This window comes from Corvus moneduloides, chromosome 6, assembly GCF_009650955.1.
Source record: "Corvus moneduloides isolate bCorMon1 chromosome 6, bCorMon1.pri, whole genome shotgun sequence".
NCBI lineage: Eukaryota > Metazoa > Chordata > Aves > Passeriformes > Corvidae > Corvus > Corvus moneduloides.
Window position 1 is genome coordinate 8532904 of NC_045481.1, and position 16766 is coordinate 8549669.

The 16766-nt window shown below is 41.5% G+C and overlaps 1 protein-coding gene across 1 annotated transcript in view; it reads left to right on the forward strand.

The window, feature by feature from the left end:
- Positions 1–16766, forward strand: part of AKT1 (AKT serine/threonine kinase 1) — a 78139-nt gene that overhangs the window by 42582 nt on the left and 18791 nt on the right. Inside the window, exons 4-9 of the mRNA XM_032110650.1 lie at positions 3030–3141; positions 5853–6000; positions 12624–12755; positions 12923–12988; positions 14826–14894; positions 15601–15726. Coding sequence (XP_031966541.1) covers positions 3030–3141; positions 5853–6000; positions 12624–12755; positions 12923–12988; positions 14826–14894; positions 15601–15726 — 653 coding nt within the window. The remainder of the gene's footprint in view (positions 1–3029; positions 3142–5852; positions 6001–12623; positions 12756–12922; positions 12989–14825; positions 14895–15600; positions 15727–16766) is intronic.

Here is a 16766-nt window from a genome sequence, read left to right on the forward strand (position 1 = left end):
TTTAGCTTAAGTGCTGGGAAAGCAAATATTGTGACATTTTAGAAAGTCACTGGGATAATACTAAGTGTCTTTCAAATACAAAATGGTAATTTCCATTTGAATGCCTTGGTGTCTATTCCTGTTAGGAGCAATTTCTCTGTCCTACTTACTTTAAAAGACCAAACGCCAGGAAAGAATCAAGAGGTTCTTCAGAGCAATTTAAATAATTTTTAACAGGCTGCTGTTTATACTACTTACTCTGGTGCAAATGGGGAATACTTACGTGTGCCTGTTTCACAGGAAAAACTTGTTTAAAGTGGGTAAACGACCCTTTGCCCCTATTTGAAATGTGACTGTTTTTATAGCAGAACCCCCAAACATGCTGTAAATTATACCTAATACTACACAGCATCTGTATCTGGCTCTGCTGGAGTGGTGTATGGTGCAGTACATGATTAGGGAAGGTGAATTTGGTGCTTCTCTAACTTCTCAGCTACAGTGAAGAGCACACAGTTGGGTTTAAAAGTAAGGAAGGAACTACTGTTCATTTGTTTCATTGATAAAATCCATGTGATTGTCATATATGGTGAGAAATAAGTGGTAGTTTCAAACTTTCTAGAACCTATGTGGTACAGCACTTCGGTAAAGCAATTTAAAAATAAAGCCTTCTGTATTTCTTGATATGTGCTGTTATGATTGAGCAGGGTAATTAGACAGCATATTGTTCACTAAACAAAACAATTCTGGGTGACATTCTTGAATTATAGTGGTTATTAACTGACAAATCTCTATTATTCATCTTGCTGTATGCCTTAAAGATTGCTGGATCAGCAAGCTTAACAAATATCAATGGACAGTGCTGATTTAGGGGAAGAGTGACATTTAATTGGTCCCTTTCTATGACAGGAAAAGCCTTGCGTGGTTTATCATGCTGAAATTAAATGGTTAAATCTAGTATTCATGGGTAGTTTAAGTATCTGTGCAGCTACTTCAGAATGTGACTCTAAAGTGTTTTTAAAATCTAAGCAAAACCTCTCTGTTTATTTCTTCATAGCATCGTACTTCGGTACAAGTATGGGAGAACAGCTCTGGATTAGCACAAGGTTAGGAAATAGCCTGATGTTGTTCTTTGAGTCTTCAGGCAGATTCAGTGTCTTAGGGCTGCATTGTGCAGGCTCCTTGAGGACAAACCCAGCCTTAATCTAATCATGTTAAGCAGATAAAAATGGGAGGCAGAACAAACAAACAACAAATAAAGAAGGGCAGCTAAACTGAGATGGGCGGTCCGGGCACAGGCGTGAGATCTTTGAGCAGAATTTATCAGCACCAGGCACATGGGGCTGCGCCAGCCCGGGCACTCGTGTTTGGCTTTCGTTGCCATTCTGTGAGAGGACAGGGGTGGCTGGGAGGCCGAATCCAGCGTGGCTGCGTGGAAGTCGTTTAATCTGGGTGAATGAAGGAGTGCCGTTTATCACACAAAAGCCTTTGCATGACTCATTAATAAACTTTCTCTGATCTAATTGGAGTGGTTTAGTAGGATGCAGTATAACCTCAGCGTGCTATTAAAGAAAAATTATATTTTCTTGTCATGAAAAATGCAGTTACTAATTGAAAAGCTTATCATTCCAGCAGCAAATGAGGCATGAAATATATTGCCAAAAATATGGCACCCAAAAACACTGGCAGTAAATATTTTATCTTGGTGCTAATTAAGAGCTTGAACTTAAAACTGAGCATTCTAAATTTACACAATAATGAAATTAACCTAATGGTACCAGTGTAGCCTTAGTAACATGTAACTGTTATTCTGGTGGATTCTGCCCTCGACTTGCACGTTGCTGATGGTGGAGGAGGTTCATAGCTCTAGCAGTAAACAGAAATTTCTTCTTGTCTTCATAATGCCTTTTTATTTACTTGGAAGTCGATTTAGAAACTGAAGAGAAATAACAGCAAGCTTGTGGTTTCATTAACTGCAAGGAAAAGAGTTTAATGCAAGAAAAAAACTCCCACAATTATGTTCTATTTTTTTTCCCCTGCTCCCTTGGTTTCTTAATTTGACTTTCCTCTAGCAGGAGCTGTTTAATTAATTAGCTTTTCTATTAATGTTTATCTAAAAATGCGGTGGTTTGGCTCCTGTTGTTATTTCATTGATTTTCTTTTGTTTTTCAGATCTCTGTTAGTAGAGCTAAAGTGTACCCTTTATCAGGTGCATTTTTCTGGCCCTAATTTGAAGGATAAACACTTGTAAAATCCTAAGAAGCTTAAAGTAGTAGATGTGGTTTAAAAATTGAAAAAAATTACACTCAGCTCTCAACATTTTGATGAAGGAAGTGGTGGCTTTGCATGTAGCTGTGCTTCTGTAGCCTTTTTAGGTTGTGCTTAAACCCTGGCAGTGATGGAAGCTGCTCGCTGTGTGTCCGTGCAGCATCCGACTGCGGCAGCTCTCCCCAAGGCGTTTGGAACGGGGTCTTCTCAGGGGGTGCCTTTGCAGTTTGATGTTCCCTCTAGTGTTTGAGGGCTGGAAATGCTGAGTCTGATCATCATCAGGTTGCTGCAAAATGATCAAATGCTCTCTCGCAACTCCCTGGAAGCCATGGACAGGGTTTTATGTAGGAAGGTCAATTGGAGGGAATGTGGGGGCTCGACATTAGTTTCTGTGTATGTAATTGCTGCATTATCAAATGACTTCCCGACCTGCCACTGGTTCACCAGGTGTATCAAATGTGCTGTGCTCTGGATGACCTTTAGAGTATGAGACTTGAGTCTGAATGGCTTCTGTGTTATCACATCCCATTTCTGCTTACCTCTATGGGCAGACCAAATGTGGAGCCTTTCAAAGCAGAATTTGATTTCGGAGCTGCTTAGATGGCTATCTCCCAAGCTATTTATTGGTTTCATCAACACAGTAAATTGTCTCAAGTCTCCTGAAGAAGTACTTACAGAGATTTTTATGGCTGATTAATTGCAACAGTTTGCTAGATAAGAATAAAGACAAATGATTATTTAAACCTGCTTATGTACCATGACTCTTTCTTCCTTGATTGTGGTAGAGTGCCAGCTGATGAAGACAGAGCGACCTAAACCAAACACATTTATCATTAGATGCCTCCAGTGGACCACAGTAATTGAAAGAACATTTCATGTGGAGACTCCAGAGGAGCGGTATGTTTCATTCATATTTAATGCATAAACTCCTTGCAAAAGCAGATGCAAGTGTTCAGCATTAATAGTGAGTCCTTTGCTGAAGCTCTTATTTATCAGATGATGTACGTCTGGACTGAAAAGTGACAATTTTTGAGTGCCTCGGGTTTAGTGCCTTTTCCAGTGTAAAAGGTATTCTAAAGGGGGGTTTCAGAGAGTGGATTTTGAGCAGTGTTTGTAAATGAAGTGTTGCTAGGTTGGGTATCCAAAATGGACAGGTGCAGGTGTGTACCAGCACAGAGGTAGTTATTTCTGGAAACGTAAGGTTCATTTCTCACTGGAAATGTTGTGGTAGTAAAATAAAGAGTTTCTGACCTGGGAGTTTCTGGAAGGATGAGCACAAGTGAAATAGAGATTCAGGCAGAGTTGAGTTGTATCAAAATAGTTACCTTTTAAAATCTGTTTAGACACCCTATTTCTAAAGGAAAAGTTAGTTGTATCATTGCTGATTGCTAATGTTTTATGCAAATTAGATAATAAAGGTGATAGTTATCTGCTGCAGGTGCAGATTCCTGTTTCATCTTTTAGGAAACAAAGCTAAGAGCTACATCCTGTGCTCTCATCATTGGAGATTTGATCTTCTACCTCCAGAGAGAAGAGTTTTCCAGCACAGCTATTATACAACTACTGAGTATTTAAATATTTACTTGCTCTTCAGAAACTGAACTTAAATTATTCCACTACCATTGCCATAAGGGAGTGAGTATTTAAAACCCCAGTCCTCTCTAGATAATGATACTGGCACGTGTTTATTTTGAAGACCAGTAAATTCTACCTAGTATTACTTCTTTCTCTCATAGTCTTTGCATGCACTGATTTATTGCTTTTGATTATGTTACAATGATCAGAAGAAGGTTAAGTCAAATTAAAAGCAAAGAAAAATAAACTGGTCCTTGTTTCTTTTAGGAACTTTGTGGTCAGTGACCCTAAAGGGAGTGAATAGCAGTTTCCACTTGGGGGAAGATTGTATTTCAGTCTTGTTTTGTTCCCTCCTAGCCAATTAAGTCAGCTTTCTGACATTTCAGGGCTCAGAGTGTTAGTCACCTCTGTTGTGTACTCTTGAGACATAAAAGCTGAGGGTGAAATTCTGTTCTTGCAGAAATCAGAGATACTCACTTCAGGAGGGCCGAGATCTCAACCAAGTCAGTAACAAAAGAGATATGAAGGTCAATATGCCTTTAGCTTTCTCTGTGCCTTTTAAACCAATGTTTGGTTTTTTGAAAGAGATGGAAAGTACAGAAGTTCTTTTTGTGATCATTCTGAATATAAAAATATGACTAGTAAATAAGAGCATGTGTTTGTGATGGTGAATGGAGTAGTTTGTGCTGGGAGTATAGGGAGAATGTTCAGAATATGTGTGGCTTTACCTTGCTGCCCCCAGCCAGGGCTGGATGAATAGGGCACAATTCAGGCAAAATCCACAAGGCAGGAAAGACCTTAGGTGGTGCAGCTTTTATTAGATTCCTGTGTGGGATTCTTTTTCCCATGGACTTTGCTTCCACTCGGGAATGATCTGCCTCTTCCATCCGTCACAAACTGAAACTCACGTGTTCAGATACAATTTTAAAAAAACAAAACAACTTCATAGGACCAGTGAAAAATTGGACATTGATAAGGATGGCATGGTTGTGCTGCAGATTGTGCACAGAGTTGATCAGCAATGGCTACTGCTGATCCTGCTGTAGTAGCAAAATATTTTACCTGGGATGTCCTTAGGAGAAGAGTTTAACCAGTGCCTAGAAAACACCAACTAAACCACCACATCATTTTCCCTGCATATATGAAGAGCAATAAGCATTTTAAGTTCAGATAGTCCACTGGATGTGTCTTCAGCTGCTGTGTGTGTCTTAAAGCCCATCCCTGGAAGCCCTTGTGAGTTGTATTCTTCATGTTCAATAAATTTGCAGTGAAATCGAGTGAAGGCCAAGAACTTTCACTTCAGTAGCTTCCAAAGGTGTGAAATCTCCCAAAGGACACTGGAGTGGAAGTGGTCTCCATGAGAGTTGAAGGGGTCACTGTCAGAACACCCATTGCTGAAACAGCTGTGGAAGCTATATCGTAACCAAGACCTGTGCCTAAGATGAAATGTCACTGCTTTTGCTGACATTCTGCTAAAGTTTACACAGCAATTGCTATACTGCTGTCATCATCTTTACAACAGAAGAATAACCTAAGTATCCTGGGCTTTAATACCTTCTCCAAGAACATCCCTTGTCACTAAAGCCACTAAAATTTAGGATACGTGTGCGAAGAGGTGCCAGTGTCCCCAGGAGCTGAATGTGTGTTTCAGTGCACCATAGAAATGTAGTAGTTGTATTTAATTGCTTTGTGATTCATGTAAGCCTTTTGCTTGTTGGTTTCAGCAAGTCTGCTTTGGTTATGTAAATCTCTGTATCACCAGGTCATATCTTGAGCTGTTGACTGAATGCCCACTAGAAATTCTGTTATCTGAAAAGCCTTGTATTATTTCCAGACTGGGTTTCTAGTATGAGTAATAAAGATATGTGATTGAAAATGCATTTTTACAGTGCTTGAAAATGCACATAATTCATTGTATCTTCCATTAATTCATCAGAGAGCATTAGTGATTCTGTACTGCTTGGTGATCTTTGCCATGGCAGATGGTAGTCTAAAGCCACAAGTAATGAATGTCTTTGCTTATATTTTGCCAGGGAAGAATGGACAAAAGCTATCCAAACAGTAGCAGACAGCCTCAAGAAACAAGAGGAAGAGATGATGGATTTTAGATCTGGCTCTCCCAGTGATAATTCAGGTGCCGAAGAAATGGAAGTTTCTATGACAAAGCCAAAACACAAAGTGGTAAGTGGGCATAGCAGGAATCACTGGTTTTTAGGTCTTCTCAAATACAGACTAGAAATACCATCAAGCCATGTCTGTTCCACTGACAATTACATGATTGGCTGTAGATGCAGCTTCTGGACGAAGCAATTGTCTGAGCTGAGCAGAGCCTGTCTGGGTCTGCCGGAGTTCCGAGTTCACATGTCCTTACTGGATGGCGTTCAAGGCCAGCTCGGGTCTAGGTTTGGTTTGCCTGTTTTCCTGTGGTACAAAGAGTGAAACCAAAGCTCCTGCTGGACCATGTGACTCTGTAAACTCCTTGCAGGCTGGTGCAAAGGTATTCTGGTGGATTTGCAGGATTTAGGGTGGGTCCAGTGGATTTAATTGCTCTGGATTAAGGGTTTAGGCTACCTCCAGCCAGCCACTGCAGTGTCTGTCCGTAGTGCTCCTACAGTTTGAGGGTTTTTTGACATTAGGCACTAGATAGTCTGAACACACAGGGCCAGGTCAGCAATGGCCTTCCATGATGTGAGTATGTGCCAGAGGAGATACATGCCCTGTTGACCCTTTTTGGGCATCTGTCTTCAACTTCCCTTCATTTCTTTCTACCCCCTTGTGTTCTTCTGTTTGTATTTCTGTTTTCCAAAGTGTTCCCACCTGTTCCTTCAAGAGGGAATTGATGGAACCTTTTCCTGTGCAAATACATTGTGGATTTTAGGTGGGCACTTCCTTGTGTCCTCATCTCACCATTATCATCCTCACCTGCTTTCGTAAGTTTGTTTCAGTTTGGGAAAACATATAAAGTTTTTCTATAAAAAACCAGCCATCCACCAGTGTCTTCACTAAGCTTGTGTGTTATCCCCTTGTGTCATGTCAGTGCTTTCAGAGTGATGTGGGTAGCTACTTTCATGCCACTCTGAGTTAGAGCTGCCAGTAGGCTTCTGGGTCTCTGGCTTAACAGATCCTGCTCTTGCTGCAGTCCTTCATAGAAATGCAAGAGCCACTTCATTCATCAGCTGGATACATTCTTCTGAAACAGTGACTGTCTCTTCCTGGACATGTTAGTGAGGATAACCAAAATGATTACTGGGGTCCTGGCGTCAACTGTGTTGAGCAGTTTAGCAGAAAGTCTCCTCAGACTGCTCTAGGGAAGAATATGGAAAAGTTTGCTGTAGGAGGCATCTTAAAATCTTTCTCCAGACGAGGTTGCAGTGGCCTTTGGTTGTTGCCATGTTGGCCATGGTCACTGAGCTGATGGTACAGAGTCTCTGCTCAGCCTCCAGCACATTCTGATTCCTCCAATGATTTTCCTCACGGAGGGACAAATGAGAGCCAATGGCTGATCTGTGAGGCAGTGTCAGGGAATGGAAGGATTAGATATCTTGCAACATTTTGGGATGCATGTGTGTAGGGGAAGGGGCAGGTCAGACCTTGCCCTGGTGAGGCAGTGAACTGTCCCACACCCACCCAGCCTGGCAGAGCTGCCAGTCACTGGCACACCAGAGGCAGTGCTCCACTCCCCTAACCCAGCTCCTGAGTGGCCAAATGACCACCAGTCCCACCCGGGGAAAAGGCCCATGAAGGCCAAGGGATATTTAAGGCCAAACAGGAGGCCATCATCTTGTCTGGATCCTACCTCTTCTTAGAGTTTCGATCTGAACATGGCTGGAACCCAGGAGCTGGTTAGCTGTATGTGTGCTTTTCTATATCTTTTCTGTCTTCCTTTCTTTTTCTTCTGATTCCCTCTTGTTGGAATATTTCGAGTAACTTACCATCGAATGAGTTTAAAGTTTGCTAAGTTGAATGGTCCAAGTTAATGCTGTGAGAAGTGTTTTATGTTGATTGGATGTTGCAGTAAACCTTTAGCCAAAGTTGCCTGACTTTCTAAAGTTTGCCAGTAAACTTGTGTGTTGTTTTGACCCTCATGAGAGTATCTGGTTGGCATTTCTCCCGTGTATCCAACTCAGAATAAGGAGAATAATAAGAAGGTAGTTTTCTGATGTTCTCCTGCAAAGAGGTTATGGAATCCTGGATATAGAAGCCTAACCCGAATTTGCTCTCCACTTGCAGAGTTGTTGGAAGTAAAGCTTGATCAGACCCAGACAGAGAGATGTGGTCTGAGAAAAACTGGCAAAAACCGCAGGTACTTGCAGAGAATATTGAAATTTTGTCAAAAGAAGGGAAAAAAAAAAAACTGATAAGGGTTCCACATCAGAGTCTTTAATGGCTGCCCAGAAAGAGAAGCATGTGTCTGGAGAAAGAGCAGCTGATGAAGTTGCTAATTGCCTTGGAGGCTGAAACAATAGCTTGCCTCAGGGCAGAGTGAGAATTAACAGCCCAAAAGCAACTAGCAGCAAACCTGAGAAACCTGTTAAACAACTTTGTGGGGAGCCAAAGGGCTTTAGAGTTGCAAATTAACACCATGGAGGGAGGTGTGGAGGATGAACCAGGATCTTCCAGCCTAGGGGAGGAGTTGGGTCTCCCTGAACATGATGTCAACCCCCTCAGCTCTTGGGAGGAATTTGATGCAGCAAAGCCAAACCCCTCCCCAAACCATAAACTCCGCCCATGGGTAAAAAATTAGAAGGTGGGACTCTCTTGAGCATGATGTCACTGATGTCACCTCCCTCCACTCCTTGGAGGAGGGGTTTGACTCAGCAAAGCCAACCCCCACTGCCCCCCCCACCGCAAGCCCTGCTATCGAGAGGCAGAGCCAGTTGTGATGATACCACACTCTGCAACAGATTTGGTTAATTTGCAAGGGAAAAGCCGCAGTTGTCCTAAAGAAAACCATACTGAAAATGTTTTGAAAATTTCAGTAATGGGGAGTGAAATAAAGCTTTCTGAGGAGGGAGCAACCTATTGTGTGAAAAGTTTAACCTGTTGGAGGGAGAAAATCTCCTCCCTCTCCCATGTGATAAAACTACTGGGAGAGTGTGGGAGCCTGTGGGCTTCCAACGAATGCACGGGAAGCAGCTGATGCCCTGTCGGCCTTCTTCCATGTTATTGTTATTTATTGCAAAATTCAAGGATTGAGACCAAGACAAAAAACTCTGTGACAGCTCCAAAAAGTGAGCTGGGAGAGGGTGGTGAATTCAAATACTTTGAAAAGTTCAGTGGAAATAAATGGAAATTCAGTTTCCCTGTATTTGCAATGAAGCTTTGCAAACTCCTCCTACACTGCCTCCTCCTGGCAGCAGTGGGTATTGAGCCTTGCCTGCCACTAGAGGCTGGAGGCAGAACTGCTGCAGAATTCATAACCTTTTGAAAAGGGAAAAAATACTTTTGTCATTGTGCAAGTTTGTTGTTTTAGTCTTGGTAATAATGCGGAATGTTCAAGTATATCCTGACCAGCCAGAAGACTGGGTATATGTCTGGAAGTGGAATAAAGAGCTGCTTTATCAGAAGTGGAAAGGACTTTTAAGTGAACGTGGAGCTGTGAGATCTGCAGCTGGAGGCATCTAAATTATGTGAATAAAGTCGGCTCTGGACAAAGAGAAACACAGAGGGACCGTATTGGGTAATATAGTAAACAGTTAATCCTCTGCAGATAAAGCTGCAACAAAATCTGAAATCTAAAGTGAAATACATGAAATGGTTTATCATTTTGTATTTTCAGAACAGTGTCCCCGGTATGCCAGCACAGCTCTTTGCTCCAGGTTTAGTCAACCACCCTAGCAGGACCTTGTACCTAATGATTATAGTAGCAGGTATGGTTTCAAAGGGGTAAGCGAGCAAGAAAGGGAAAAGGACACTGCTGTCTTTTCTAAGGACCACTCTAACATCACACATGTAGAACAAATTTACATTATCGGTTGTCTTAAGGACTGGAGTCCAGATTTGCAAAATTGGATGTAACAGAATATGTAGATCCAACGAAAACAATTTTGTCTAAAGTGAAAAGGTCTCAAAAGGATGGCTGGCTGCTCTAACTCAGGTTTGCCTACATGGTGCTAAGAATGCTCATCAGTATTGTTAAGGTACTAGATAACTTAAGTTTCATTAGTGATGGTTGCATTTTTGATGTCTTCTAAGTTTATTTTCACAGGCTGTTAATTATTCAGTGAAACTTTCTGTGGCAGAGAACACAAAAGTTTGCCGAGTGGATGCTTCCTCTTTTTGAGCTAGGTCTGAGTGGAACTGAGATTTCTTCTAGAAGTGTTCCATGAGAGGATGAAGTGGTGACAGGACAGAGGAGTTGCTGTCCTTCACTGCACCAAGTGTTTACATGTTTTTATCTTACAAGGTTTTAAGATACTTATGTTCATATATGTTTATGTAAGTTTGTTGGCTGCAATATTTTGAGATACTCGTATTTTCTCTTGTCACCAGAGTGAGTGGAAAAGATTCCTCCCTCTAATAGTTTTGGGAGCTCACACATAGGATTTCATGTGATGATGGAAATAAATTTGTGTACCTCTTCCTGTCTTCTCAGTGCAAAGTATAAAATTACTGTATTGAGGGAAGTGTGCCTAGTAATGGTAAGCGATGTGTGAAGAATGATTGTGCAGAAGGAGGGGATGTTGAACTGTTGGTGGCCCTGGAAGGAAGGAGAAAGGGGGCTGACAATGGAGCTGAAGTGGAGCTGGGAAGTTCCAGCTGTAGATAAAGAAGGCATAAGTGATTAAGAGAAAAAAGGTTTGGGGTTTGAGAACTGCTGAAGGGCTTGGTAAAGTTGGAAAGTGTTTGGTCCAAACTCAGGACCCTGACTAAAATGATACGCTGCGGAGGTTGGAATGACTGAGTGTTGTTATATATTTGACCCCACTCCTGAGGCAATTCAGACTATTTGGTAGTAGAATTTTACTGAATGTTGTTTCTGATGGTGCCCACTGACCTCTTCCTCTTTCCATGGGTACAGGTTCTGGTAATTCCCCCGAAACCTGCTTGGTGGGAGGGATATGGGTGGCAATTTGGGACATGTATATTTGTTTAGGTTGTGCTGAAACCTGGACCTCTAAGAGAATGGACTCCAAAAGGCAAAGCAGCCTAACTATTGATCCATGCAGAGTTTGGCAAGGAGTGCAATGTATTGCACTATCAATAAGCCATAGAGAATCCTAAATTGAACTCGCCAAGCTATTTTGGAGCCCAGCTTACCAGTCCAACAAGTATCAATCATAATTGTATAAAATTGTCTAACGTTCAAGAATGCCAAACCTCACAGAAGAGGAGTGCTGTCTCAAGGAACGCACAGGAAATCACAGACCAAATTGTTGGACTCTTCAGGCACTGCAGCTGAGAGAATGGTTCATGAACTCTTCCCCCGGATCCTGATTTGAATCACACCTCGCCTGCAGTTCTAGAGACTGAGGGGGTGGGGAGTGATGAACTGCACAGGAGGAAATTCACTAGATTTATGCTTTGGTTGTTGGAATAGCAATTGCCTGTTATATGGGTTCCAGTGTACTTTCCTGTTCTTTCCTTTCTGCTCTGTCTACTAGATTAGACCATGAGACAAGAGGTACCATTATTGTGGTCCTGGTCAATATCTTGAGCCAGAGGGTGGTTGTCAGGGAATGGAAAGATTTGATGTTTTGCAACATTTTGGGATGCGTGTGTGTGGGAGAAGGGGCAGGTCAGACCTTGCCCTGGTGAGGCAGTGAACTGTCCCACACCCACCCAGCCTGGCAGAGCTGCCAGTCACTGGCACACCAGAGGCAGTGCTCCACTCCCCTAACCCAGCCTCCTGAGTGGCCAAATGACCACCAGTCCCACCCGGGGAAAAGGCCCATGAAGGCCAAGGGATATTTAAGGCCAAACAGGAGGCCATCATCTTGTCTGGATCCTACCTCTTCTTGGAGTTTCGATCTGAACATGGCTGGAACCCAGGAGCTGGTTAGCTGTATGTGTGCTTTTCTATATCTTTTCTGTCTTCCTTTCTTTTTCTTCTGATTCCCTCTTGTTGGAATATTTCGAGTGACTTACCATCGAATGAGTTTAAAGTTTGCTAAGTTGAATGGTCCAAGTTAATGCTGTGAGAAGTGTTTTATGTTGATTGGATGTTGCAGTAAACCTTTAGCCAAAGTTGCCTGACTTTCTAAAGTTTGCCAGTAAACTTGTGTGTTGTTTTGACCCTCATGAGTTTATCTGGTTGGTATTTCTCCCATGTGTCCAACTCAGAGTATATGAACCACTGTAAAGCCCTTTCAAATGTCCTGTTGAGCGAGTAGATAGAGGCCTTACAGGCAGTCATTTTGTCTTTGGTTTTCGGTGCTGTTCAATGAACAGCACAAGAAAACTGGTCTCCTAGAGAGGTGGGGAACATCAGAAAAAAGGTGTGGGTTTATTCCCTGGAATAAGAGCAGCGTGTGCTTTTTAATGAATGTCTGCACTGACAAAGAGGTCAGAATGGCTATGGATTAATACGTGGAGTGTTGCTTGCACTGTTGAGTCATGCAAAAGAGCATTCATTTAATTGAAAGCTTACGGTTTTCTGTGAATAGTTTGATTGATTATTTTTGGGAGTGCACTGGCATTCATTTTCGTGGAAGAATCATTTCTGCTTCTGAATTCTACTAAACAAAAGGATTAAAAAAATCACATGTGTGACATATGCAATACATTCTCTCGTGAACAGAAATTCTGGTCTGAGAATAGTTAGATCTTGTAATTTAGTTCTTCTTTATCTGTGTCGTTAACAGACCATGAATGAGTTTGAATACCTTAAACTACTGGGAAAAGGCACTTTTGGAAAGGTCATTTTAGTTAAAGAAAAAGCAACTGGACGGTATTATGCCATGAAAATTCTGAAGAAGGAAGTTATTGTAGCAAAGGTGAGTAGATGGGAAACTTGGGGACATGGTTCACCCTTGATACACCCTTTGGGCAAAGTCGTGGGAAGGATTCTCAGAGTGCTTGTAAATAATTGCTCTGTTAGTGTTTGAAATGGACCCCTGATCTGGGGAATCACTTTGCTGATTTCCTTCTGCTTGTGTTTCAGGATGAAGTAGCGCACACGCTGACAGAAAACCGGGTTTTACAGAACTCTCGGCACCCGTTCCTAACAGTAAGCATTTCTGCCTCTGCTCAGTGTAACTTGACATTACAACCACCAAGGCTTTCCTTATTTTTTGTTACTTACCTAATGCAGCTGAGATTTGTGTTTTCAGAGTGGCTGTGTATTTTTGTACCCTTCCATTTTTGGGATGCACAAATTAAAATACTTTTTAAAGTTTTCTGATTCTTGCAGAGCAGGTCCTTAGCGCCTCTTGAAGACTGTTTCAGGGTGTGGTTTGACTTTAGGGCTCACCCATTTAATGACTTGCTATCTCTGAGAGAAGTATCTGCTTTCCTTGTCCTTCAAATGTTTGGTCTTGTCTTTGTAGCACAGATCAGGGTGACCCTGATCTTGTGACAAACAAATTCAGGAAGATATAGTGGGGGGAAAACCCTTTAATTTTGTCTTCGTTGTTTTTTTAAGCTCCCAGAAACAGCTCACTGTGGAATCAGAGCACTGGTAACGCCAGCCAAAGGATGGTGGTGTGAGTGTGTGGAATGGGGAGGGGAAGAGCAGGACTGTGCTTTATCTGCTCCTTTCTTTTTGCATTGTAAAGTCGAACCATACTCTCATTTTAGACCTCCAGTGCCATCAGTCTCTCTGGGCTGAGTTCAGATATTCAGGTCCCGTCTCAAGATTTTGTTTCTGATGTTTATTAGAAGTTGTCGCTGAATTGTTTACAACTTATTAAAGCCTCTAAGAGATTTTGTAGGATCCTGGTTGTTTCCTTGGGCCAGGTACAAGGGCTTAGCTGGAATTCAGACCTTTTAATTCATGACCTCTGGAAGTAAATATTGCCTGTATTGAGTATAATCAATAATGTTGACATGTCTAAAACCTAGTCCTTCATTTTTCTGGGAAATATATGACTGGTTTGAAAGTGTCACCCCTTGTAATGAAGACAACAATATCATATGCAGTATTTTCTTTTTAATGCTTTTATAAACCCAAATATCCAGAACTAGGGCTGTCCTGAGAAGTTAGCTACAAGACTGGGTTTAGCTTGGATACTAAGAAAAGGTTCTTACCCAGACGGTGGTTGGGCCCTGGAATAGGCTCCCCAGGGAAGTGGTCACAGCACCAACCTGACATAGTTCAAGAAAAATTTGGACAACGCTCTGAGGCCCATGGTGGGGTTCTTGGGGTGGTTCTGTGCAGGGCCAGGAGTTGAACTTGATGATCCTTGTGGGTCCCTTCCAGCTCAGCATATTCTGTGATGAAAAATCTTAGTACTATGGCAAACAAGTTGATGTTACTCTTGTCATGGGAATACATGTGACAGGACTACACACAGGCACCTTGTGACTCTCCATCACAGCCTCCACCCGGTCTGTTTTTGTGAATTGCTCACAAATTGGTATTGACAGTGTTGACCAATCCCCTGGCAGGCTGTCAGCAGGGAGCAGTTGCAGGCAGCAGGGCAGAGACCAGGGGGTTGGTGTGTGAAAACACGTGTTTCATATAAGAGGTCTTGTAGCCAGTGTGGTGAAACCTTGTGCTCCAGGGTTTGGTTTTGGTCTCTGATCTGAGAGTTGAACCTGTGGCCTGAGGAGGAAACTTCACAGTCACTGTTGGTACATTTTGAGTCCCTGTTAATGGGGCAGGACTTTGTTTTGCAGTATTTTAGGTGATAATAGGTTCTGCAAGGGATTTGTTTAATGTTTTATTAAATTTATTTAATGAAGTAAGTCCTCAGCTGCAACAAGAAAAGTATAAGTGTTATATAAGATTTAAGGACGGAAAGTTCACTAAAATAGAAAATTTCATGTCTGCTTCTGAATATCTATTAAAAATGCTAACTGTCACTATGATCTGTCTTCTAAGTTTTGGTTTAAATCTGTTTCAGGCTTTAAAGTATTCCTTTCAGACACATGATCGCTTGTGTTTTGTTATGGAGTATGCTAATGGAGGGGAGGTAAGGGAAATACAATACTGTTTAATACTTTAGGATTTTCCTGTTCTAATTCTGCTTGACATTATTTAGCTAAGGTCCATTTTTGCAATTCTAATTAATCCAAGTTGTCCCAGTTAAACAGAGCTGTTTGCAGGTTTAACTAACATTAAGAAGTAAGAGTGTTAATTTTTTAACTCCATTTTTAGAACATAGAGGTTTTGGGCATAGGTTCATATTTTATATGACAGCAATATATTGTAATCTGACAGTTAGAAGTTCAAGAAGGTAAGGTTGCTTTCTAGTTGCTCTCCAGACAAGTTTTAACACTTTAAAATTAATATTGTGAGTATACTTGGAGGGAGAACTAGAAACTACTAAACTACTATTACAGTCAAGAGGGAAAAGTTGGAATATTAGCATTTCTCTAAATCATGCATTAGGCTGTAGTTTTAATATGTAATTGTAGTTCAGTCAAAAATAGCTTTGTAATTTTCTGAACCTGTAAGACTGTAGTACATGAATTTATTATCAGTGTGCATCTGTGAATATGAGACATAATTATCTAATCATTTAATTTATGATGCTTTTTAACACATTTGGGAATACAGCTGAGTGAGGATGGGAAGGGGTTTTCTCATAGGTAGTAGCACCTTCCAGGCAGGATGGCCTGTGAAGTGCAAGACATAATTCAGAAACATCTAAAGTTAACAAATTATTGTTCTTGTAGTTGTTTTTCCATCTGTCAAGAGAGCGTGTCTTCTCTGAAGACCGAGCTCGGTTTTATGGGGCTGAGATTGTTTCAGCGCTGGATTACCTGCATTCAGAGAAGAATGTGGTTTATAGAGATTTGAAGGTATGTAGAAAAATCATTTTACAGGCTTTTGGGGTTTGGCTTTTTGTTTGTTGTTAAAAAAAGCAAATGATCCTGAACTATTAAGAAATTCTTTCCTGACTGAACTTTATCCAAACTGTTGTTGCAGCTGTTGGGCTGGACTTTACAGGATGTCTAAACCCTTTGATAGTCCAAGAGGCTGCATAAGGCATTTATTGTGACTCTGGCAGCATTTCAGAGAACATGAAGGGTTACTGGGCTACGGGGGTTTGATTTTCACTTGCCTGCTTGTGTTCTGAGAGAAATCTTGCTGGTGCTTCTGCATGGTGGAACATAATCCTGGTTTTACCAGGTAAATGCAAATTCACACTGTGTAGATGTTGCACTTCCTTGCAGTGTGGTCACGTCATCTTCAAAGTACCTGTTTGCAGTTAGAAAATTGCCTAAGCTTCAAGTTACTCATTTGTTTGGTGAGGACAGAAGGGGAAAAAAACCCCGACCAAACAAGATATCTCAGGGCAAACAAACTTTAGAAATTCTTGAGGAAAATGCAACAATAGCATTTTCTTTCTTCCTGAGAGGAGTTTTCAGGACAGGATGAAGGGATACTGGTAGTTTATTTAGGGGCAGTCGAAGATGAAGCATGTTCTGTAATGTTTTCAGACTACGTCAGAGTAATTCTGGGATCTCTGCTGGGATTTTGTCTCCCGTATCACCGTGATTTCCTCTGTAATGCACTTTATTGATGCACTGAGGAAACTGTCCTTATACCTGGGTGACTTTCTCAAAAATTAGAGGCTCAGGGTGGGATGAATACCATGTGCTGAGTATGTGTATCCAGTGATTCTCATTTAAAGGGTCTCTCTGGAAGTGGTTCCTTAACCTTGCATATGATTTCTGTTCTATTTGCTATTACTTACTGGCACAGACTTCATAAAATCAGAGTAAAAGGTGGGATGAAGTTGTGTGAGGGGGAATACTTAATATACTTTCAAAAGAACTGGTGTTCTATTTATGATAATATTGTGGAAGCATAAATACAGGGTTTATGCTCTGTAATC